At 43.0% G+C, this 24,176-nt stretch overlaps 1 protein-coding gene across 1 annotated transcript in view; it reads left to right on the forward strand.

Moving 5' to 3' along the window:
• Positions 1–1,114: 1,114 nt before the first annotated feature.
• Positions 1,115–24,176, forward strand: part of LOC135552058 (receptor-type tyrosine-protein phosphatase U-like) — a 245,449-nt gene continuing 222,387 nt past the window's right edge. The window contains exon 1 of the mRNA XM_064983432.1: positions 1,115–1,297. Within this exon, the coding sequence (XP_064839504.1) occupies positions 1,225–1,297 (73 nt within the window). The 5' untranslated portion in view covers positions 1,115–1,224. The remainder of the gene's footprint in view (positions 1,298–24,176) is intronic.

Below are 24,176 nucleotides of genomic sequence, written 5' to 3' on the forward strand. Positions count from 1 at the left end.
TGCATATTTTACAGACGTTTTAGTTGAGTGCTGCACCTTTGGAGCCAAAGAACTGCCTAAGTAATGTTTCGATGGATGTAGAGACTCTTCAAATAGCTACTACATTACCTGAAACGTGCCACTCCTGTGTCATAGATGACATTATGATGCTATGAGCCTCCATCTGTTGCATTGGCCTTGGTTGGCTGGTTAGAGCCATGGTTCTGATGCCTGCAAGCCTACCCACTCTCTCTCTCTTCTGTTTCCTCATCATTTCCCTCCTCTCATGCACTTTGTTCTTCATGCTGGTTTCCAGGCCAGTATGGAAGTCTGTGTAGTGAGGGAGTGAAAGAGGTACAGCGACAGAGCATAACGAGAGGTAGAGCTAGGGCGAGAGAGAAAGAAAGAGAAAGAGAGAGAAAGGGAGAGAGAGAGAGAGAGAGAGAGAGAGAGAGAGGGAGAGAGAGAGAGAGAGAGAGAGAGGGGAGGGTGAGTCTCTTGCTGACCTGTTATCTTGTGATGGTGTTACCCACTGGGCACAGATGTCAATTCAACGTCTATTCCACATTGGTTCAATGTAATTTCATTGAAATGATGTGGAAATTACGTTGATTCAACCAGAGTGCCAAGTTGTAAGTGACCATGGAGTGTCCAAACCTCCCTCTTCCCCTCATTCTCCTCCTGCTGCATTTCACCCACCCACCACAGGCATCTGGAGTAGCCTACAACTCCCTCCCACACTGTCTCTGCTGCTAAGAAAAATACATAAAGACTGTACTGTATGTACAGCATATTCTGTTGAGGTATAACATAGGTATTGGCATTTGCATATATCCATATCAATTAGGCATTGAACATCGTTATGGTTATGGTTGGTTTCAATGTAAAACGCTAATTAATATAAGATGTTCCACTCACACAAAATCTGTGTTTAATTTGTAGAGAAAATGTTTTTTGGGGGGGATATGATTGTGTCGCTGCAATACAAAGCTACCGCATGGCAGCGCTGTAGACCTGTATTTGACCACTTGATTTCCGGCGCTTAGTGAAGTAAGGTTTCTTTTATCGTTCTTTGCCCCTACGTCAGCTGTAGCGGCTCAAATTGCCAGTGTTTTTTGCATGGGGGTTGACTCTTTTCAACAAGGAATTCAGTCATCAATGAGCGGACAACTTTGGAACAGTCCTGTCGCAGTCACTCACTACAAGGATTTCGTCTGATAACGGGAGCTGGACTAAAACGTTAAAATGTATAGCGGAGTGATTCTACTGATGCTGGTCGTCGGGATCTACACTGATACTATGGACCAAGGGCCAACAGGTAAAGACAATAACGTGTTTTGTTTATTGGGAGTACGCACTGCACCGCTGCGCACCTGTGAAAGGATAGTTGGCTGGGCTGTCCGGGGCATTTGTGGGCACTGACTGGGCACATGTTTCTACGCTGTAATAAACATGTAACCTAGTAAGTGGAAAACTAGAGTGCTATTATTCGTTTTATTTGTTTTATGTTATGAAAGGTGATCATAGCTGTTCTCATAATTTGGTCGGACGGTCGCGTCTAATTACTGAAGATAACTTCCAATAAGGTAGTATATTGTTTTAGTCGTTGAAATTAACCTACAAGGATATCCAATAACTACTTTTGTTATTCATTTCAAGACTGTCACTTTTTGAGTCTATGGGAAAATTAGCTCTGTTGAGTTAAGCTAATTTGTCTATTCTTCACAGAAAGGTCAAGTGTCACAATGTTTTGTTACCGGTGGCACGGTCCGTGAAGAATTGTAAAAATGTGATGGCATAACATTTCTCAGGTTGGAATAGTTTAATAACATCGCACTCAAATTCTCTGAACTGCACTCTGTAATGTTATTGTCATATAATTAAGATATTATGATCAATCAATTAAATTTGAATATAAATGTTGTTATCGGTTGTTTTAGATTAAACTACATCGTGGGATGGGATTGTTTCTGTTAACGGTCAATTCGATTAAAACATCCGCACGTTCCTTTGTGTGTTATGATTTGATTGCTGAAAGCAAACTCGTCTATTATTTAACGCTGTCACGCACGCACGCACACGAACATTTTTTACATACGACGTCCAATGCTTTATACAGCAGTTTCATTGTGATGATACCTAATACAATGACAATGTGTGTTTTTAATTCTGCAGAGACAGGTCTGGGAGGCTTACAGCAAATCAAAATCAAATCAAATCAAAGTTTATTTGTCACTTGTACCGAATACAACAGGTTTAGACCTGGCTCTAAAATAAAAGAGAGCTGCACACTCTAGGAGCTCTGATGCAAAAATGTAATTACCAACATTTCGACAGCCAAGCTGTCTTCATCAGGGTATATTATATAATATATATTATATTGTGATATAGTGATGTACTGGGCCATGCGCACTACCCTCTGTAGTGCCTTGCGGTCGGAGGCCGAGCAATTGCCATACCAGGCTGTGATGCAACCAGTCAGGATGCTCTCGATGTTGCAGCTGTAGAACCTTTTAAGGATCTGAGGACCCATGCCAAATCTTTTTAGTTTCCTGAGGGGGAAGAGGCTTTGTTGTGCCCTCATCACGACTGTCTTGGTGTGTTTGGACCATTCTATTTTGTTGGGGATGTGTACAACAAGGAACTTGTAGCTCTCATCCTGCTCTACTACAGCCCCGTCGATGAGAATGGGGGCGTGCTCGGTCCTCCTTTTCCTGTAGTCCACAATCATCTCCTTAGTCTTGGTTACGTTGAGGGATAGGTTGTTATTCTGGCACCACCCGGCCAGGTCTCTGACCTCCTCCCTATAGGCTGTCTCGTCGTTATCAGTGATTAGGCCTAACACTGTTGTGTCGTCTGCAAACTTAATGATGGTGTTGGAGTCGTGCCTGGCCATGCAGTCATTGGTGAACAGGGAGTACAGGAGGGGACTGAGCATGCACCCCCAGGGGGCTCAAGTGTTGAGGATTAGCATGGCAGATGTGTTTCTACCTACCCTCATCACCTGGGGGTGGCCTGTCAGGAAGTCCAGGATCCAGTTGCAGAGGGAGGTGTTTAGTCCCAGGATCCTTAGCTTAGCGATGAGTTTTGAGGGTACTAGGGTGTTGAACGCTGAGCTGCAGTCAATGAATAGCATTCTCACATAGGTGTTCCTTTTGTCCAGGTGTGAAAGGGCAGTGTGGAGTGCAATAGAGATTGCATCATCTGTGGATCTGTTTGTGCGGTATGCAAATTGGAGTGTGTCTAGGGTTTCTGGGATAATGGTGTTGATGTGAGGCATTACCAGCCTTTCAAAGCATTTCATGGCTACGGACGTGAGTGCTACGGGTCTGTAGTCATTTAAGCAGGTTGCCTTTGTGTTCTTGGGCACAGGAACTATGGTGGTCTGCTTGAAACATGTTGATATTACAGACTCAATCAATGACATGTTGAAAATGTCAGTGAAGACACCTGCCAGTTGGTCAGCACATGCCTGGATCACACGTCCTGGTAATCCGTCTGGCCCCACAGCTTTGTGAATGTTGATCTGTTTAAAGGTCTTACTCATGTCAGCTACGGAGAGCGTGATCACACAGTCGTCCGGAACAGCTTATACTCTCATGCATGCCTCAGTGTTGATTGCCTCGAGGCGAGCATAGAAGTGATTTAGCTCGTCTGGTAGGCTCATGTCACTGGGCAGCTCATGGCTGTCTTTCCCTTTGTAGTCTGTAATAGTATGCAAGCCCTGCCACATAAGACGAGTGTCGGAGATGGTGTAATACCATTCAATCTTAGCCCTTAATTGATGCTTTGCCTGTTTGATGGTTCGTCGCAGGGCATAGCAGGATTTCTTATAAGCTTCCGGGTTAGAGTTCCACACCTTGAAAGTGGCAGCTCTACCCTTTAGCTCAGTGCGAATGTTGCCTGTAATCCATGGCTTCTGGTTGAGGTATGTACGTACAGTCACGACGTCCTCAATGTACGTATTGATAAAGCCATTGACTGATGTGGTGTACTCCTCAATGCCATCGGAAGAGTCCCAGAACATGTTCCAGTCTGTGTTTGCAAAACAGTCCTGTTGTTTAGCACTTCATCTACTGACCACTTTTTTTTATGGACCAAGTCGCTGATGCTTCCTGCTTTAATTTTTGCTTGTAAGCAGGAATCAGGAGGATAGAGTTGTGGTCGGATTTACCAAATGGAGGGCGAGGGAGAACTTTGTATGCATCTCTGTGTGTGGAGTACAGGTGATTTCGATTTTTTTCCCCTCTGGTTGCACATTTTGACATGTTATCTATCATCTATCAATAACATGTTGATAGAAATTAGGTAGAACTGATTTAAGTTTCCCTGCATTAAAGTCTCCGGCCACTAGGAGCGCCGCCTCTGGGTGAATGGTTTCCTGTTTGCTTATTTCCTTATACAGCTGTGCTGTCTTAGTGTCAGCATCTGTCTGTGGTGGTAAATAAACAGCCACGAAAAGTATAGCTGAAAACTCTCTAGGCTAGTGTGGCCTGCAATTTATCAGAAGATTCTCGTGCACCAGCTGTTGTTTACAAAAATGCACAAATCGCCCCCCCTCGGGGTGTGCTGTTCTATCTTGCTGGTGCAGCGTATATCCCGCTAGCTGAATATCCATGTCATCATTCAGCCACAATTCCGTGAAACATAGGATACTACAGTTTTTGATGTCCTGTTGGTAGGATATTCATGATAGTACCTCGTCTAATTTTTTGTTCAATGATTGCACTTTGGCGAGTAATATTGACGGTAACGGCAGCTTTCCCACACGCCTTCTGCGGATCCTCAGGAGGCATCCCGCTCTGTGTCCTCTGTACCTGCGTCTCTTCCTCTTGAAAACAACTGAGAAGTTGGCCATGTCGGGAGAATGTCCTGTGCGTCCTGCTTGTTGAAGAAAAAAATCTTTGTCTAATCCGAGGTGAGTGATCGCTGTCCAGATATCCTGAAGCTGTTTTTTGCAGTAAGATACATTTGCAGAAACATTATGTACAAAATAAGAAATAACACAAAAAAACCCCACATAATAGCACAATTGGTTGGGCGCCCGTAAAACTGCTGCCATTTCACCTGGGGCCATTTTACATGTGTTGGTCGTGAACTATCTTTATCGTTTTCATTGTAGAATATACAGTTGTCTTGTTCGGAAGGAACATTTCTTTAAAGGGAAAATTCCCCTGGTGACAATCCTGGCTCAGCTTAACCTGAGTGTTAGCAGTGAAAGGTTTTTTTTGTAAGGCAGGGGCTTGTCTAGATTCACTTTACATGACATAGTACTTAGACAGTGTAATTGTGCCTCTCAATGTACTAAAATAGTGTATATGAAACCCAGACCCTGTGGGAGCATTCTCCATGCGACAGTTGTATGTTATAAATACTCTGGCGCTGCTGGGTATCACTTACAGACAAGCCAAGTAGAACCTTTACTAGTTACTGTTATAGTATACTGCAAATAACTGGCTGTATGCATTCCCACTCCCTCCATAGTAGTGGCCTCCAAAGCAACATCCAGGCCCTCTGGCACCAAATTCAGGTGAAAGCTATGATCCCTTATTGATGTCACTTGTTAAATCCACTTAATTCAGTTTAGATGAAGTGGAGGAGACAGGTTAAAAAAGTTTTTTCAAGTCTTGAGACAATTGAGACATGTATTGTGTATGTGTACTATTCAGAGGGTGAATGGGCAAGACAAAATATTTAATTGAAGAGGGTATGGTAGTAGGTGCCAGGCGCACTGGTTTGAGTGTATCAAGAACTGCTACGCTGCTGGGTTTTACACGCTCAACAGTTTCCCGTGTGTATCAAGAATGATCCACCACCCAAAGGACATCCAGCCAACTCAACAGAACTGTGGGAACCGTTGTATTCAACATGGACCAGCATCCCTGTGGAACGCTTTCGACTCCTTGTATAGTCCATGCTCCAACGAATTGAGGCTGTTTTGAGGGCAAAATGGGGTGCAACTCAATATTAGGGAAGTTGTTCCTAATGTTTTGTACAGACGGTAAAGTGACGCTTCCTGCCTCAGTGGTCTGTTTATGGTATATGTATATCTTACTGCTGAGACTGTCTGTGTCTGATTGCACTAACTCACATGGGTCTATTACTCCTCGCTTCTTGCTTTTCATATAGCTTATCGAGGCTGAGCAGGGCTAGTTTTCCCTATAGTTACACCTGATTGAGCAGGGCTTGCTTTTCCTATAGTTACACCTGATTGAGCAGAGCTTCATTTCCTATAGTTGCATGGTGCACCCCCTGAGTGCTACCTGATTGAGTAGTTTTGCTGTTGTAAATGCACTCCTTGTCAGATCACTGCATAGCAGCACCCGTTTGTGTGTGTGTGTGTGTGTGTGTGTGTGTGTGTGTGTGTGTGTGTGTGTGTGTTGCTTGGAGGAGTTATAGTAGTAGAGAAGGTAATTTAATCTGGCAGGCCCCTATGTCTCCAAATCTCTCCCTGTACTGACATGCAGTCAGTGTGAAACACACCGTGATTAGGGGTGTCGAGGGTGAACGTGGGAAGGGAAACCACATGGGAACACACTCTGATGGGAGAAGGTGGGTGGGCGCCAGGCTTGGGGTTATACCAAGGACGAGGGGATAGAAGTGTTGGCTGTGCTGGATACTGTGGTGTAGATCGGACAGATCTTTCATCATACAGAAAATGGTTCAACACTCACAAAGCTCTCTTGGGGAACACAGCTTGGAAAGGAGAACATGGGAGCACAAACACACACAGAGAGAAAAGGGATGGAAGTTTCTCGGATTGGTCTATCACATATTATGACCAGCCGGGCTACCTTGTTGTATTTTTTGGCTTTTCTTTGCTGAACTGTACTCTTTCTTCCATCCATATGAAGATTTCCATCTGTCTAGCTCTGACTCTTCTTCACCTGACTAGAGAGAGAGAGAGAGAGAGAGAAAGTCTTTTTTTTAATTGGACAGCTTTAATGGACAGGCGGCTTTAAGACATCTTTAGACACGGACCGCCCTCTTCCTCGCCTCAAACGGACGGGTCAACACACGCTGAGAGAAACGGCCTCACTGTGAAGCAGTCAAGCAGACAGATAGAATGACTCACCAAAGCTTTCCCTATTACCCGACCACACACAGTTTAATTGCCACAACTTTTAGCATTTCTTCTTATAGTTCTAAGGTTCGTCATTCAGGTTGCGACCCAACATACAGTACACCATTCCCATTCAAGGGTTGTATTACTGCTATGAAATAACACAAATGGAATTATTTATAGACCAAAAAAGGGTTAAATAAATCAAATAGATTTTATATTTTGTCCTGATGAAAAACAAATGATTGTCCCACTAAGCGCAAACCAGAATTGATGGTGTATAACTGCAGAATGCTGTGTCACCACCAGAAAAGCACCATCACACCAACTCCTTCATGCTTCACAGTGAGAACCACACATGCAGAGATCATCTGTTCAACTACTCTGCGTCTCACAAAGACACGGTGGTTAGAACCACATATCACAAAATTTGGACTCATCAGACCAAAAGACAGATTTCTACGGGTCTAATGTCCATTGCTCGTGTTTCTTGGTCCAATCAAGTATCTTCTTTTATTCGTTTCCTTTAGTAGTGTTTTTTTTGCAGCAATTCGACCATGAAGGCCTGATTCACACAGTCTCCTCTGAACAGTTGATGTTTAGATGTGTATGTTACTTGAACTCTGTGAAGCATTTATTTGGGCTGCAATCTGAGGTGCAGTTAACTCTAATGAACTTATCCTCTGCAGCGGAGATATCTCTTTGTCTTCCTTTCTTGTGGCGGTCCTCATGAGAGCCAGTTTCATCATAGCGCTTGATGGTTTTTGCGACTTCACTTGAAGAAATGTTCCATATTGACTGACATTCATGTCTTAAAGTAATGATGGATTGTCCTTTCTTTTTGCTTATTCGAGCAGTTCCTGCCATAATATGGACTTGGTCTTTCAGCAAATAGGGCTATATACCACCCCTACCTTGTCACAACAAAATTGATTGGCTCAAACGTATTAAGAAGGAAAGAAATTCCACATATGAACTTTTAACAAGGCACTCCTGTTTATTGAAATCCATTCCAGGTGACTACCTCATAAAGTTGGTTGAGAGAATGCCAGGAGTGTGCAAAGCTGTCATCAAGGCAAATGGTGGCTATTTGAAGAACCTCAAATATAAAATATATTTTGATTTGTTAATACAATTTTTGGTTCCTACATGACTCCATATGTGTTATTTCATAGTTTTGAAGTCTTCACGATTATTCTACAATGTAGAAAATAGTAGGAATAAATAAATAAAGAAAGTAGGTGTGTCCAAACGTTTGACTGGTACTGTATTTATTGGCAATACTGCAGCTGTGGCTTTTTGCAGCCGGTTTGAGTGTTCAACATGAATTTGAAGTTGCTTGACATTTAATCACCAGAGTTGAGGACCTTTGTGGTGGCCTCTGAAACATTCCATCAGTTCAGCTGGACATAGGCATAGGACTTGGCAAAGCTCTGCTGCCTTTTGTATAGGACTTCTCTGAGTCACTCAAATATATATTTTATTTCTCCTTTTGTCTAAAAGGTGATTTCCTCTTATCGTTCCCGGTAGGGGCTGGGTCTCGACAGTGGGGATGTTTGGCAGAGAAGTATATTTTCTCATAGGGAGCTGAGCTGATTGGTAGAATGGAGGAAGTGTGAGGAGAAGAGATGCAAAGAGGAGGGGAGAGATGGAGTAAAGTTGTGTTGTTCCTGACAGATGTTAAAGTCCCAGCCTCCCAGTTAAATACCATTGTTCTCTATAGTCCCTAAAAGCATCTCAGCATCTTTCACTCTGCGTGTGTGTGTGTGTGTGTGTGTGTGTGTGTGTGTGTGTGTGTGTGTGTGTGTGTGTGTGTGTGTGTGTGTGTGTGTGTGTGTGTGTGTGTGTGTGTGTGTGTGTGTGTGTGTGTGTGTGGATCAAACAGCCAAGGAATTGGCGAGTTTTCACATGATGTTGTTATTTTATTTCTGTCTGTCCAGCAGGGAACTTGAATCGGACCTTTTTATTGTAAAATTCAGCAATAAAACACTGACTGGCGGAGACGTTCACTGTGAGTGTGAGTCTGTGTGTGTGTGTGTGTTTGAAAGAGAGAACGTGTGTGTGAGTGTGAGAGAGAGAGGGAGAGAGTGTGTGTTTGTGTGCATGCCACGGTGTGTGTTTGTGTGTGTGCACTACAAGGGGCAGACCTGTCAGCTTTGTGTGCTCACTTTCAGAAGTATCCTTTAGAGTTTGAGCTTTTCACAGACAGGTAGACCGCCAGACAGTGGTTCAGCTAGTCAGATACAGGGAGGTCTCTCGGTCACGGAGGTGGTCGTCAGTTAGACCTGTTGTCATATCATCACGGTGCCTCGCCTCGTCTCTGATGCTGATCGCCCACGACCGCTCCCCGCGTTCACCTGCCATCGCCATGACACCCATCACCACCACACTCCCTAAACGGAGCTGACAGCATTCCCCGACCGCTCGACGCCCCCGACCTGCAGGGGCCAATGGTAACAGGAAGGAGGGGGATCCTCTCTCAGCTCTGTTCATCTGTCGCTGTGCTTCTCCAGGTGGTAGCTAGCTAACTGATGTGTTGCTGAGTCCCTGAACACCACCAGGCCACCATGTTAGACAGATGGCTGTGTGTCAATTAGCCCAACATTACCTGTCTGATTTTTAAAAGCGTTTCAAAATTTGGGGTATGACGCGCTTACTTAACACAAGAAGAAAAAACAACTCAGAATCTGTAATCAACTTAGTGATACAGATAGCCATGGTCAGTTATTTGTTTCTGTGACGCCTGTATTCTGACAAACAACTGACTGGAAGATCAGATTTCAAGTTAATAGACTATGTTAGAGTTTACACTTCCTCTTCCAATGACCTGTGGGGAGATCAAAATAATGAAAAACGATCTACCAAATAATTTCATTTTAAAATGTTGATTACTTCTCCTTGCCATTATCATTCACCTGATGATGATATATATTTTTGGGCGGGGGTCCCTGGGCAAGAACAGTTAGGAAACCCCTGAGCTAGAGGATATAGGGGCTATAATGTTGGCAGGTGTGGGTACACAGCACCTGGAGAGTGGGTCTCTCTCTCTCTCTCAAATAGCACAATATTTCCTACATAGTGCACACATTTTGACATGGGCATATTGGGAGTTGGGTGCACACAGTTTGTTGTGTCTCTAATCAAGAGTCTGGCAAGTGTCACTTTTGTCCAACAAACACATTTGTAAGAACTAACTAATTGAAATTCCACATCAGTCCAAATCATTCATATTCTTTATGGGTTTTGTTAAGGATCATTTGCTCAGACTGATGGAGAAGAAATCACTGCCAATATGATTAAAAGGATCACTTTGGAGCTACACAGCAGAAGGGTGAGAGACTTTTAGTGTCTGTCATCTGTTTATTTGGAGTGGCTGTGGGGGTGTAGATGTAGTAGGATGCTACCACAGATAGAACAATGAGACGGATGTGTCAATGTGAAGCATCCGGTTGGCATTACCACTCACTACCAAATATGGTAGTGAGACTTAATGGACAGATACCAAATATGGTAGTGAGAGGAAACCTACTGGCGGCAGTGAGAGAAGATGGAACGAGTTGGATTTTGCCCGACATTATGCACATTTTCTCATCGACTAAACATTTGATGTCAATACAGTTTTCTGTTCTAGAATCTAGAATCTGTTTTATGGACAGAGTGGACTAAGCTTTGTGGACTTTTAAAATTGCACCGTTTAGAAGGAGTGCAAAGGTGAATTGAGTTATTGCACACGCACACTTCACAGAGTAGGCGTTCACTAATGGAAATATGTAGATGTATACTAGAATGCGCCAACAGGACATCACTAGCTCGTGCTTGGCTCTGCCCACCTCCTTGCTTGTACTACCCACTTTGACTCATTTGTTCCCATTGGAAACGACAAGCTGTGGTCTATCTTGGTTTAGTTATAAAAATCTTTGATGCTACCTGAGAGGAGATATACACCACAGACAACAACTCTGCTGGGAGGTCTGTCCGTTAAGTGTCAGTAGTTCTGATGTGATCTCTGTCCATGTGATCTCTGTCCACCTGCTTTCTGATTGCTTCTGTCAGATACCACTTGCTCCGCTAAAGCCAGAGAGCTAAAAGTTCATGAATAGTTCTATATGAATTTTCCTCAGCTCACCTCTATCTGAATGTATGTTTACTTTGTTGCTCAGCCAAGTATCTCTAACGATAATTTGCTAGGCATCAAACTGCCAGTCTGGCCTGACCTGCCCACCACTCTGATTGATGACAGTTGAAGTTGATGCTGGCATTGACAGCGACGGAAAATAACAGAAAAAAAAGACTGGTGAGTTGTCCTGATTCCTGCTGTGTGCAGCTGTAACCATGGCAATGGAATCAGCAGCAAAGTCCCTGGGTCAAAGTTTACTTGCATGATATATTCTGGCAGCACTGGCAGAGTGTCAACGAATGTCTTTGAAGATGGAGATGACAGTTGGACCAATCCCACGGAACAAAAACATCCCTCTCGAGTCGCTACTTTATGAGTTTCGCCCATAGCTTTGGGGTAAATAATTGGAAGAGGGCCACAAGAAGCAATTTCTTATCATTTTCCTTTTCAGTTCTTTCTCTACTGTCTCCCTATCTTACCCTTTCTCCTTCACCACCTCCTCCCCTCCCTTATCTGCATTTCTTTCACTTTTTATCCCTCCCTCTCCCTCTCCCATCATATTCAAATAATAATCCCTGTTGTAATGAATGTGTTGGAAGATGTACTACTGACTATATCCTGCACTCTTAATGATAACCGCCTCTGTTATAGCATGACCTTATAAAGGCCCCCTCTTCAATAAGGAACTGGACCTAAGGGAGGGCTGGGTCCCCTGGCTGCTGTAGAAGATATTAAAGTTTCCAAAGTACTTGTTTAGAGTTATCAAACCTCAGGGCTTTGGAGTGTCCCTGTGCAGAGCTTTAGAGAGATATTAAAAGTTTAGATGGGAAAACTTGAGATGTTATGAAATCCTGGAAGGAGCAATCTGTGTGTCCTTATGTTGCACACACACACACACACAGACCCACACACTGAACTAAACACCAGGTACCACACACACACACAGATCTCACAAGGGCACTGCAGATGGTGTGAGAGTTTTGACCCCCTGATCAGTATGGCTGTCTCTGCAGCTAGGTGTGTGTTTTTGAGTCACCGTGTGTTTGGTGTTTAGTTCAGAGGTCGAGGGGATACACACCTGGGAAGTGAGCGAGAGGAGGAGTTTTCAAACTGGGGTCTGCCGAGGTAGAAAATTATTAGGCGGGCTGTTTAAGTGGTAAGATTAAACATGGAAAAACTGTTAGTGTCAATTTAAATTACTAAAACCAGATAGAAAGCATGCAGAAAAGATATTGCACTATATAATTTTTTAATAATATCATATTTGAGAACTAACAACGAAATAAAAGCTAGAAAGTCAGGGAGAAACAAATGACAAAAACCGGGCATTCAGGGCACATGGCCATTTTGTTATGTTTGAGCAATGAAACACAGCGTTAGTCATGACAAAATGCATAGAATTGCAGGAAATAAGCTGTAAAACTGCGAACAGTGTATAATTGCTGGAGATTAGCTTTAAAACTGCAACATTTTCTCCCAGAATCAATGGAAAAAATGTTGTAGAATCACAGAAAATTTGCTTAATAAGAGCAAAATGTTCCCTATGCCGCCAAGATACGTTTCTAGCTAAAAGACTATGTTAGAGTTCACATTTTCTCTTCCAATGACCTTTCATTTGAAATGTTGATTACTTCTCCTTGCCACTATCATTCACCTGATGATAATATACAGTTGAAGTTGGAAGTTTACATACTCTTAGGTTGGAGTCATGAAAACTAGTTTCTCAACCACTCCACAAATTTGCTAACAAACTATAGTTTTGGAAAGTCGGTTAGGACATCTACTTTGTGCAAGTAATTTTTCCAACAATTGTTTACATACATATTATTTCACTTATAATTCACTGTATCACAATTCCAGTGGGTCAGAAGTGTACATACACTAAATTGACTGTGCCTTTAAACAGCTTGGAAAATTCCAGAAAATTATGTCATGGCTTTAGAAGCTTTTGATAGGCTAATTGACATAATTTGAGTCAATTGGAGGTGTAACTGTGGATGTATTTCAAGGCCTACCTTCAAAATCAGGGCCTCTTTCCTCGACATCAAAGGGAAAATCAAAGCAAATCAGCCAAGACCTCAGAAAAAAAATTGTAGATCACCACAAGTCTGGTTCATCCTCGGGGGCAATTTCCAAACACACACATGCCTGCCCCATATGTAAGGCCCTCAATGTGCAGAACACTTATCAGCCATGCCTGCCCCATATGTAAGGCCCTCAATGTGCAGAACACTTATCAGCCATGCCTGCCCCATATGTAAGGCCCTCAATGTGCAGAACACTTATCAGCCATGCCTGCCCCATATGTAATGCCCTCAATGTGCAGAACACTTATCAGCCATGCCTGCCCCATATGTAAGGCCCTCAATGTGCAGAACACTTATCAGCCATGCCTGCCCCATATGTAATGCCCTCAATGTGCAGAACACTTATCAGCCATGCCTGCCCCATATGTAAGGCCCTCAATGTGCAGAACACTTATCAGCCATGCCTGCCCCATATGTAAGGCCCTCAATGTGCAGAACACTTATCAGCCATGCCTGCCCCATATGTAAGGCCCTCAATGTGCAGAACACTTATCAGCCATGCCTGCCCCATATGTAAGGCCCTCAATGTGCAGAACACTTATCAGCCATGCCTGCCCCATATGTAAGGCCCTCAATGTGCCGAACACTTATCAGCCATGCCTGCCCCATATGTAAGGCCCTCAATGTGCAGAACACTTATCAGCCATGCCTGCCCCATATGTAATGCCCTCAATGTGCAGAACACTTATCAGCAAATGCCTGCCCCATATGTAAGGCCCTCAATGTGCAGAACACTTATCAGCCATGCCTGCCCCATATGTAATGCCCTCAATGTGCAGAACTCTTATCAGCCATGCCTGCCCCATATGTAAGGCCCTCAATGTGCAGAACACTTATCAGCCATGCCTGCCCCATATGTAATGTCCTCAATGTGCAGAACACTTATCAGCCATGCCTGCCCCATATGTAAGGCCCTCAATGTGCAGAACACTTATCAGCCATGCCTGCCCCATATGTAAGGCCCTCAATGTGCAGAACACTTATCAGCCATGCCTGCCCCATATGTAAGGCCCTCAATGTGCAGAACACTTATCAGCCATGCCTGCCCCATATGTAAGGCCCTCAATGTGCAGAACACTTATCAGCCATGCCTGCCCCATATGTAAGGCCCTCAATGTGCAGAACACTTATCAGCCATGCCTGCCCCATATGTAATGCCCTCAATGTGCAGAACACTTATCAGCCATGCCTGCCCCATATGTAAGGCCCTCAATGTGCAGAACACTTATCAGCCATGCCTGCCCCATATGTAATGCCCTCAATGTGCAGAACACTTATCAGCCATGCCTGCCCCATATGTAAGGCCCTCAATGTGCAGAACACTTATCAGCCATGCCTGCCCCATATGTAATGCCCTCAATGTGCAGAACACTTATCAGCCATGCCTGCCCCATATGTAAGGCCCTCAATGTGCAGAACACTTATCAGCCATGCCTGCCCCATATGTAAGGCCCTCAATGTGCAGAACACTTATCAGCCATGCCTGCCCCATATGTAAGGCCCTCAATGTGCAGAACACTTATCAGCCATGCCTGCCCCATATGTAAGGCCCTCAATGTGCCGAACACTTATCAGCCATGCCTGCCCCATATGTAAGGCCCTCAATGTGCAGAACACTTATCAGCCATGCCTGCCCCATATGTAATGCCCTCAATGTGCAGAACACTTATCAGCCATGCCTGCCCCATATGTAAGGCCCTCAATGTGCAGAACACTTATCAGCCATGCCTGCCCCATATGTAATGCCCTCAATGTGCAGAACTCTTATCAGCCATGCCTGCCCCATATGTAAGGCCCTCAATGTGCAGAACACTTATCAGCCATGCCTGCCCCATATGTAATGTCCTCAATGTGCAGAACACTTATCAGCCATGCCTGCCCCATATGTAAGGCCCTCAATGTGCAGAACACTTATCAGCCATGCCTGCCCCATATGTAAGGCCCTCAATGTGCAGAACACTTATCAGCCATGCCTGCCCCATATGTAAGGCCCTCAATGTGCAGAACACTTATCAGCCATGCCTGCCCCATATGTAAGGCCCTCAATGTGCAGAACACTTATCAGCCATGCCTGCCCCATATGTAAGGCCCTCAATGTGCAGAACACTTATCAGCCATGCCTGCCCCATATGTAATGCCCTCAATGTGCAGAACACTTATCAGCCATGCCTGCCCCATATGTAAGGCCCTCAATGTGCAGAACACTTATCAGCCATGCCTGCCCCATATGTAATGCCCTCAATGTGCAGAACACTTATCAGCCATGCCTGCCCCATATGTAAGTCCCTCAATGTGCAGAACACTTATCAGCCATGCCTGCCCCATATGTAAGGCCCTCAATGTGCAGAACACTTATCAGCCATGCCTGCCCCATATGTAAGGCCCTCTTTGAGTTGTTGCTGGTCCCTCTTTACTTCCTTGACTGTGTCATGGGACCTACACCTACAATTGGCACACTCCATTGAAGCAGCTTCTGTAATTGCATCCAGTGTCACCAAAGTGCTGTCAAACCACAATTTGTTCATCAAATTTGATATAGCAGTGGCTCCCCCTCATTAAATGTGGCTGCTGCCATACTGGCTGCTCCGTCAGTGCGGCTTTTGCACACAAAGACAGTTTTGGGGCACCGCGACCATATTACAGAGTTCAGACATTCATTTGCATTCTGGGTCCCTCCGTGCTACATTCTTTTGAGGAGGTTATCATTTGACATCCTATGATATACAGGTACCATTTTATGTGCAACCTCTCTATTAAAATGTATGGCCTCCATGGTTTTTGTGACTGAGAGGATCTTCACTACTTTCTAGGGCTCGCTGGCACCAGCACCAATGCACACACCTATCCCATAGTTGGAAGTGAATCTTCTCTTGTGCCAAGTGCCATCGAAGGATACATGAATGTCTATGATGGTATCCTCATCCTTCTTCAGCAACTCTGCTATGTCTACATTACAGTCATAACTGCAGGGCTAAATATCAACATGGTACCCTACATAAATATTAGCATATTATCATGGTTTTACTTTATGTTAAGCTAATTTCTCACTCATCACATTAGGCTACAGCCATATGACGTTGTAGGTCTATGTTACAGTCTCATTGTATAGTTATGTTTTCTTATCACTCTGTTTTATTAACTTTGAATACATTTGCTGGAGCAAAGAAATAAATGTTATTTACACACAGCAAGTCACCTGACAATATTGGGCCACTCTCCCTTTTTATTTAACTGTCATTCTCCTGTCATGTCTCTGATATGAGCTGAGAAGCAAGGAAGCAATCCCTAGGACTTTGCTTATTTTCTTTAGAGCTGCATAACCAAGTACAAGTTCATGGGCGAGAAGGAATATCCTCATATGTATATCAAATGCATCATCACCCCTGGAGCACTCCTGCAGCCTGGAGGAAGTGTAAACACTCCTCCTAAATTCATCATGATCACCTTCATAGTCTGCACATTCTATCATGACAGAATTACATAATCACTGGTTGGTGGTGTCTATGGTGATTTTCAGTCCAGTGTTTAGACGCTTAGGGCAAATCAAATCATGTAGAAGTTGGTTTATTTGTGACATGTGGAATAAAAGCCACTGTTGGCTGTCTGCTGTCTGCTTGGCCGCTGCTAGTTGTCATCTTCATCTCAACTAATTTGCGTCTCAATGCGCTGCTTCTGGCTACCCCCTGCACTGCCACTGCCTCGATCGGCTGATCAGGCACATTTTAATTCACTGCTTTTCTCGCATTGGCTTACTGAGATTGCCTATTTTTATTCACATACTGTAGGTATATTCTTTGCGATTTTCTAATTTGTCTCTCTTTACGTAGATTCTTCGCGGGAGATATTTTCAAACAAGGAAGTGCTGCGCGGCATGTGAGGCATTTTAACCAATCAGGTTGCTGAAAAAGGCCTTTAAATGCCAGTAACCAATCAGATGTCAGTAAATTACTAATCTTTCAGCACGATGCACTACGCCTACAAAGGATATGGCCATGTATGGATTAGCTAATCACATGCTCCGGAAAACAAGCTTTTGAATGATATATGATTCAACATGGAGTTTTAAAAATAGAGGTTGAAGTTCTACATTTATGGTAGGTGTAGTTGATGGAGTTGGGATAAAGTGATACAAATAAAGTATTTATATACATTATTGCCAATGTATTTGTATAATTTATGATAGTATGAAAGTTATAGTTGCAAAATATCCCAACATGGGATGCATGGGATGACAGATGGAAGCAAAATCTCAATTTTTGACTGTGGTGCCTGGCCTTAAGGATGGGACCCGTTTTTGCAAATGACTTACCCAAACCTAACTGTCTGTAGTTCAGGACCGGAAGCAAGGATATGCATATTCTTGATACCATTTGAGGAAGGAAACACTGAAGTTTGCGGAAATGTGAAATTAACGTAGGAGAATATAACACATTACATCTGGTACCAGATGTGTGAATTGCTTTATTTCTAATGCAAGAGAAAGACCATAATATAATATTGCCGTATAGGCGCAATTTAGATTTTGGCCACTAGATGGCAGCAGTCCATGTGCAAAGTGTCAGACTGATCCAGTGAAGCCTTGCAAAAATCCAAACATTGTGCATCAAGTCTGCCCAAATTTGCCAAATTGGTCAATTGATACATTTAAGTACATAACTATAGAGAACATACAAAAATTATATGGTAATACACATTTTTAAGTTTACACCCTCCCAGGAAAGTAATACATGATGGAAAATTAGGTTCCCTACAGAAAAGATACTATCCTTCACACATCTAGATGGCCGGGCGGTGTGGGTGTGGGGCCAGAAACAGCAGGGGTTCAAAGTTTAGAACACAGTTCCTATATTATATACTAAAATTGATTTTATCAAAGAAAACTATGCTAGCGTTTTATCTCTGGGACCCTCAGGATGACAAATCAGAGCAAGATTACTGAATGTAAGTACATTAAGCAGTGAATGTATCAAACCAGTTGTGGGGATAAAAGTGTTGTTGTTGTGCACTCTCCTCAAACAATAGTGTGGTATTTTGTCACTGTAATAGCTACTGTAAATCGGACAATACAGTTAGGTTAACAATAATTTAAGCTTTCTGCCCATATAAGACATGTCCATGTCCTGGGAAATGTTCTTGTTACTGACAACGTCATGCTAATCAGCTCAAACGTCCCGGTGGAAAGACAACTATCGCGTAGAGGATAACAAAGCCATCACCTACAGAGAGATGAAACTGGAGAAGAGTCCCCTAGGCAAACACAAACAGACCCCACTGAGCCTAAGGACAGCAACACAATTAGACCCAACCAAATCATGATAAAAAGGGTAATTACTTGACACTTTGGAAATATTTAACAAAAGAAATGAGCAAAAATAATGCTATTTGGACCTAAACAGACAGTACACTGTGGCAAAATACCTGTGACTGACCGAAAATTAAGGAACACTTTGACTATGTACAGACTCAGTGAGTATCGCCTTGCTATTGAGGGGGGCTGCTGTAGGCAGACCTTGCTCTCAAGAGAAGACAAGCTATGTGCACACTGCCCACAAAGTGAGGTGGAAACTAACCTCCTGCCAAATGTTGGGCACTCATCCCAAACCATCTCAATTGGGTTGAGGTCATGTGATTGTGGAGGTATTGTGTGTAGATTGATGAGGGAAAAAACTATTGAATCAATTTTAGAATAAGGCTGTAACCTAACAAAATGTGGAAAAAGTCAATGGGTCTGAATACTTTCCGAAGGAACTATGTTGTTTGTGAAGGAGCCTTACCAGAGACCTCTCTCTCTGTTCATTGACCTAGAAAAGGGATGAGTCTGGCAGAAAGCTGCCTATGTGTGTGTGTTATTCGATCAGAACAAACAGACCATTGCACCATTTGCTTGTTTCTTTTCTTTCTATTTTAAAATAACATACTCCTTGCCAATGTAAATAAATTGTTTTAAGCACATGAAGCTGAAAATTAATTTTCTTACAGTTGAGTTGAACACACCAGGGGCCCTGAAGACAAGCCCTCTTAATTTACAGCAGGTCCCTCACTTGTTCGGTTGATGAGAGAAAACAAAAGGGAGGGATGTGGAGCAGGAGGAGGAGGAAGATGAGGGGTAGTGTAGACTATAGCCAGGGCTTTGCAGAGATTTAATAATTGTACATTGATATTAATATTGTAAAGTCATGTATATGTATGTGTATGCCTCTGTCATCAGGGCTATTACTTGAAGTGGAATTGTCAGCGTTTTAAGTACTTTGTAGAGATGAAACAAAGAGACAATGCTAAAGTCAGCCAAAAAGATTCAATTCACAGTTTATGCTTCAAAACCAACTTCATGTAAAGTTTTAAAAATAGGTTCCATTTGACAGAAAATGACATGACGTACAGTAAGGCATTGTTGGCAGAATAAATGGATGCAGTTCAATGCATGATTAATACAATTCACCAATACATTTCTTGGTAGTACAAACAATATTGTTTTCAGGTTGTAAATTAAAGCTGGCCTGGTACATTGATTCAGTTTCAATGACATAACATCAATAGTGCAGTGTGTGCTCTGAACGCTCGAAATTTGCGAACAGTCAATCTGACAACATTCTGAATTGATGAACTACCCAGAGTGCACTCTGACACACTGCAGGCAATTTTTGAACACACCCTTAGCTAGTTGTCAATCAAATGTATTTGGCATTGATCAAATGGTTGGGCAGGCAAGTTCCCATTCAGTTGTCAAAACGTGGTTTGGGACAAGCATACATTAGCAGGCAAGCTACAGAAGGACAAGCAGGCTACTATTTTCCATAGTTTATCAGTCCAATTTTAATGGCCAACTAGCTGAGAAAGTCTGAGAAGGTTTATCTAATGTTCCCACGTTTGATTTTAGCTGATCTTGCTCTGGCTGGCATTAGTTGTTGATCTTGTTGTTGTTGATGTGCATAACTGAGAGATAGCCTACCTTTTCATGGTTGTTTCAACAGAATGACTGTACATTTCCCAAATGTATGAGGACCAGTGGTATTTACATATTTGCAGAAATCCATTCAGGTGTATTTTGTGGCATTTGGCAAATGCGTTCTAATGATCTGAAGTCGCGATGTTGCTACTGCCTGTAAACACACAGTCCAGGTCAAAGTGAATGATGGCAGGCCCATGTGGCAAATGGCTTATTTGCTTAAAGGCCTACTGTAGCTCTGATTGGCTATGGCGCACCGGTATCTGTAGACTCAGATCCTGGACAAGACACGTTTTTATTAGGTTTTATTGACTAATGTCTATTATTTGTCCAAATCACGACGGATTTCTCAGTCTATATTGCTATAGAATTTTCACGAATTTTGAAAACGAGAAAATTACCACATCTAACTTGTCAAAAAAATATGTAATTTTCTTCCTGTGGGTGTATATGAACATATTTCAGGTTGAAAAAACGTTGTCAGTTCCACTTTATGTGCTGGGAAACTTGCCTAAGCCCGCCAGTCTAATTTAAAATAGGCTTTTCAGCGAAGATAGTCCTAGGAATCCCAGGTCCACACTAAATGCTTGTTCGAAAATGTCCGTTATTTATGTCCAATTAGCTACTTTGGTTAGCGCGTTTGGTAAACAATTCCAAAGTCACAAAGCGTGTCCACTATAACGTGACGAAATGTCCAAGAGTTCCGTAACTGTCAGTAGAAACATGTCAAACGATGTACTGATTCAATCTTTAGAATGTTGTTTACATATATCTTGAATAACATTCCAACCGGAGAATTAGAATGACTTCAGATGACCAGTGGAACGCAAGTCCTTCCCCTGTGAACGTGCTTGGTGAATGCATGGTCAACTCATGGCAGTGGTGACTATTTCCTGTGTCAATCGACCCCCCTTCACATTAGAGTCATCAGTCAAAGTTCTATTGACTGTTGACGTCTAGTGGAAGGCATAGGAAGTGAAAACTCACCCATATCTTGCTATAATTTCAAAGAGAAAACCTGCCACCTCAGAAAAAAAACAGGAAGTGGAATTTCTCAGGATTTTGCCTGCTATATGAGTTCTGATATACTCACAGACATAATTCAAACAGTTTTAGAAACTTCAGAGTGTTTCCTATCCAGTACTAATAATAATATGCAAATATTAGCAACTATGACTGAGGAGCTGGCCGTTTACAATGGGCACCTTTTCATCCAAGCTACTCAGTACTGCCCCTGCAGCCATAAAAAGTTAACGGATTTACTCACATCGGCTGTGGAAAGCGTGATCACACAGTCTTCCGGAACAGCTGGTGCTCTCATGCATATTTTAGTGTTATTTGCCTCGAAGGGAGCATAGAAGTAATTTAGTTCATCTGATTCGCTCGTGTCACTGGGAAGCTCTGGACTGTGCTTCCCTTTGTAGTCTAATGGTTTGCAAGCCCTGCCACATCCTACGAGCATTGACACTTTGCCTGTTTGATGGTTAGTAGGGCATAGCGGGATTTCTTATAAGCTCCCAGGTCAGAGTCCCGCTCCTTGAAAGTGAGAGCTATAGCCTTTAGCTCAGTTCAGATGTTGTCTGTAATCCATGGCTTTTGGTTGGGGTATGTACGAACAGTCACTGTGGGGATGATGTCACCGATGCACTTATTGATGAAGCCAGTGACTGATGTGGTGTACACCTAAAGGCCATCGGAATAATCCCGGAACATATTCCAGTCTGTGCTAGCAAAACAGTCCTGTAGCTTAGCATCTACTTCATCTGACCACTTTTTTATTGACCGAGTCACTGGTGCTTCTGCTTAAATTGTATCCTGTAAGCAGGAATCAGGAGGATTGAGTTATGGCCAGATTTGCCAAATCGAGGGCGAGGGAGAGCTTTGTACACATCTCTGTGTGTGGAGTAAAGGTAGTCTAGAGTTTTTTCCCTCTGGTTGCACATTTAGCATGCTGATAGTAATTTTATAAAACAGATTTAAGTTTCCCTGCATTAAAATCCCTGGCCACTAGGAGCGCCTCCTCTGGATGAGCATTTTCCTGTTTTCTTATGGTGGTATACAGCTCATTGAGTGCGGTCTTAGTGTCAGCATCGGTCTGTGGTGGTATGTAGACAGCTACGAAAAATACAGATGAAAAACTTAGGTAGATAGTGTGGTCTACAGCTTATCATGAGATACTCTACCTCAGGCGAGCAAAACCTTGAGACTTCCTTAGATATCGTGCACCAGCTGTTGTTTACATATATGCATAGGCCGCCATCCTTGTCTTACCAGACGCCGCTGTTCTATCCTTACCAGACGCTGCTGTTCTTTCTTTTTTTGCAATCACCTACAAATTCTCAGAGGGCAGTCATCTCTTTTTTAAATTTTTACCTTTATTTAACCAGGCAAGTCAGTTAAGAACAAATTCTTATTTTCAATTTGAGAAAGTAAAAAAAAAAAAAGCTTGCCCTCAGTTCCTCTCTTCAAGTGATCCTATTTTCACCCTAAGACTATTGTCAATTGAATGGTCTTTACTAATATGTAAAATTAGTTAAGATTAGAATGGTGCATAATGTATATGCACTGAAATTCAGAATGGAGGCTGCGTGGGTCCCGTGCTTTTCCTAACCTGATGTTAGTTAGCAAGTACTGCAAAGCCATGTCCAGAGTGCTTAATCTGCTTTCTTTTAGGAGTGCAGATAAGGGTTAATCCCTCATTTACACACACACACACACACACACACACACACACACACACACACACACACACACACACACACACACACACACACACACACACACACACACACACACACACACACACACACACACACACACACACACACACACACGCCGATCTCTGTGTCCCTATAGCCCGGGCTGGGATGTCAACCCACTGCTGGACGCTGAGAGAGAGAGGGCATTAGTGAGGAGACAAGAAAAAGCAAGGGAGAGAGAGAGAGAGAGAAAGAAAGAGAGGAGGGAGAGGGGCCCTTATGGAGGAGAGAGAGCGAGAGAAAGAGAGAGTAGAGGAGAGGGAGCATTTGTGAGAAGACAAATGGAGAGAGAAAGAAAGGAGTGAGAAGACAGAGATAGAGAGAGAGCTCGAGGGGGCATTAGCAAGGAGAAGTCTGTTTTATAAAATTACTATCAGCATGCTAAATGTGCAACCAGAGGGAAAAAACTCTAGACTACCTTTACTCCACACACAGAGATGCATCTACTTCATCTGACCACTTTTTTATTGACCGAGTCACTGGTGGTTCTGCTTAAATTGTATCCTGTAAGCAGGAATCAGGAGGATAGAGTTATGGCCAGATTTGCCAAATCGAGGGCGAGGGAGAGCTTTGTACACATCTCTGTGTAGCATTTTTTGAACAATGCGTAATTGTAAAAAGAGATTTATGGATATATATAGCATATTATTGAAAAAAACATAAATGTACTGTGTAACATGTTATATTACTGTCATCTGATGAAGATTTCAAAAGGTTAGTGATTTATTTTTCTTTTAATCCTGGGTTTGTTGATTGCATATTTTGTTCAACTTGGCTATGCAAATTAGCTGTGTCTTCGGTGGTGGTCTGACATAAATATGTGCTATGTTTTTGCCGTAAACCATTTTAGAAATCTGACTTGCTGGGTAGATAAACAAGGTGTTTATCTTTCATTTAAGCTGTTGGACTTGTTAATGTGTGGAGGTTAAATATTTTTAAGAATATTTTTTGCGTTCCATGCGCCACATTCCAGCTGAACGTGTTAGGGAAAGTTCCCAAATGGGACTCAAGATCCCCAACAGGTTTTAATACATGGTGTTTTTTTCACTTCACTGACCACCAGGCCCTGTCCGGGGTACTACCTCCCTACTTCCCCTCGCCCCCCCCCCCCCCCTCGGCAGTCCTTGACTTTACTCCCTCTACCTCTCTCTGCCTCTCTCTACCCCTCTCTACCTCTGCTGGTTCACAGTGTGAAACGGGGATACAATCCATCTCTCTCCTCTTT

The sequence above is a fragment of the Oncorhynchus masou genome, chromosome 13 (assembly GCF_036934945.1).
Source record: "Oncorhynchus masou masou isolate Uvic2021 chromosome 13, UVic_Omas_1.1, whole genome shotgun sequence".
In the NCBI taxonomy this organism is placed as follows: Eukaryota; Metazoa; Chordata; class Actinopteri; order Salmoniformes; family Salmonidae; genus Oncorhynchus; species Oncorhynchus masou.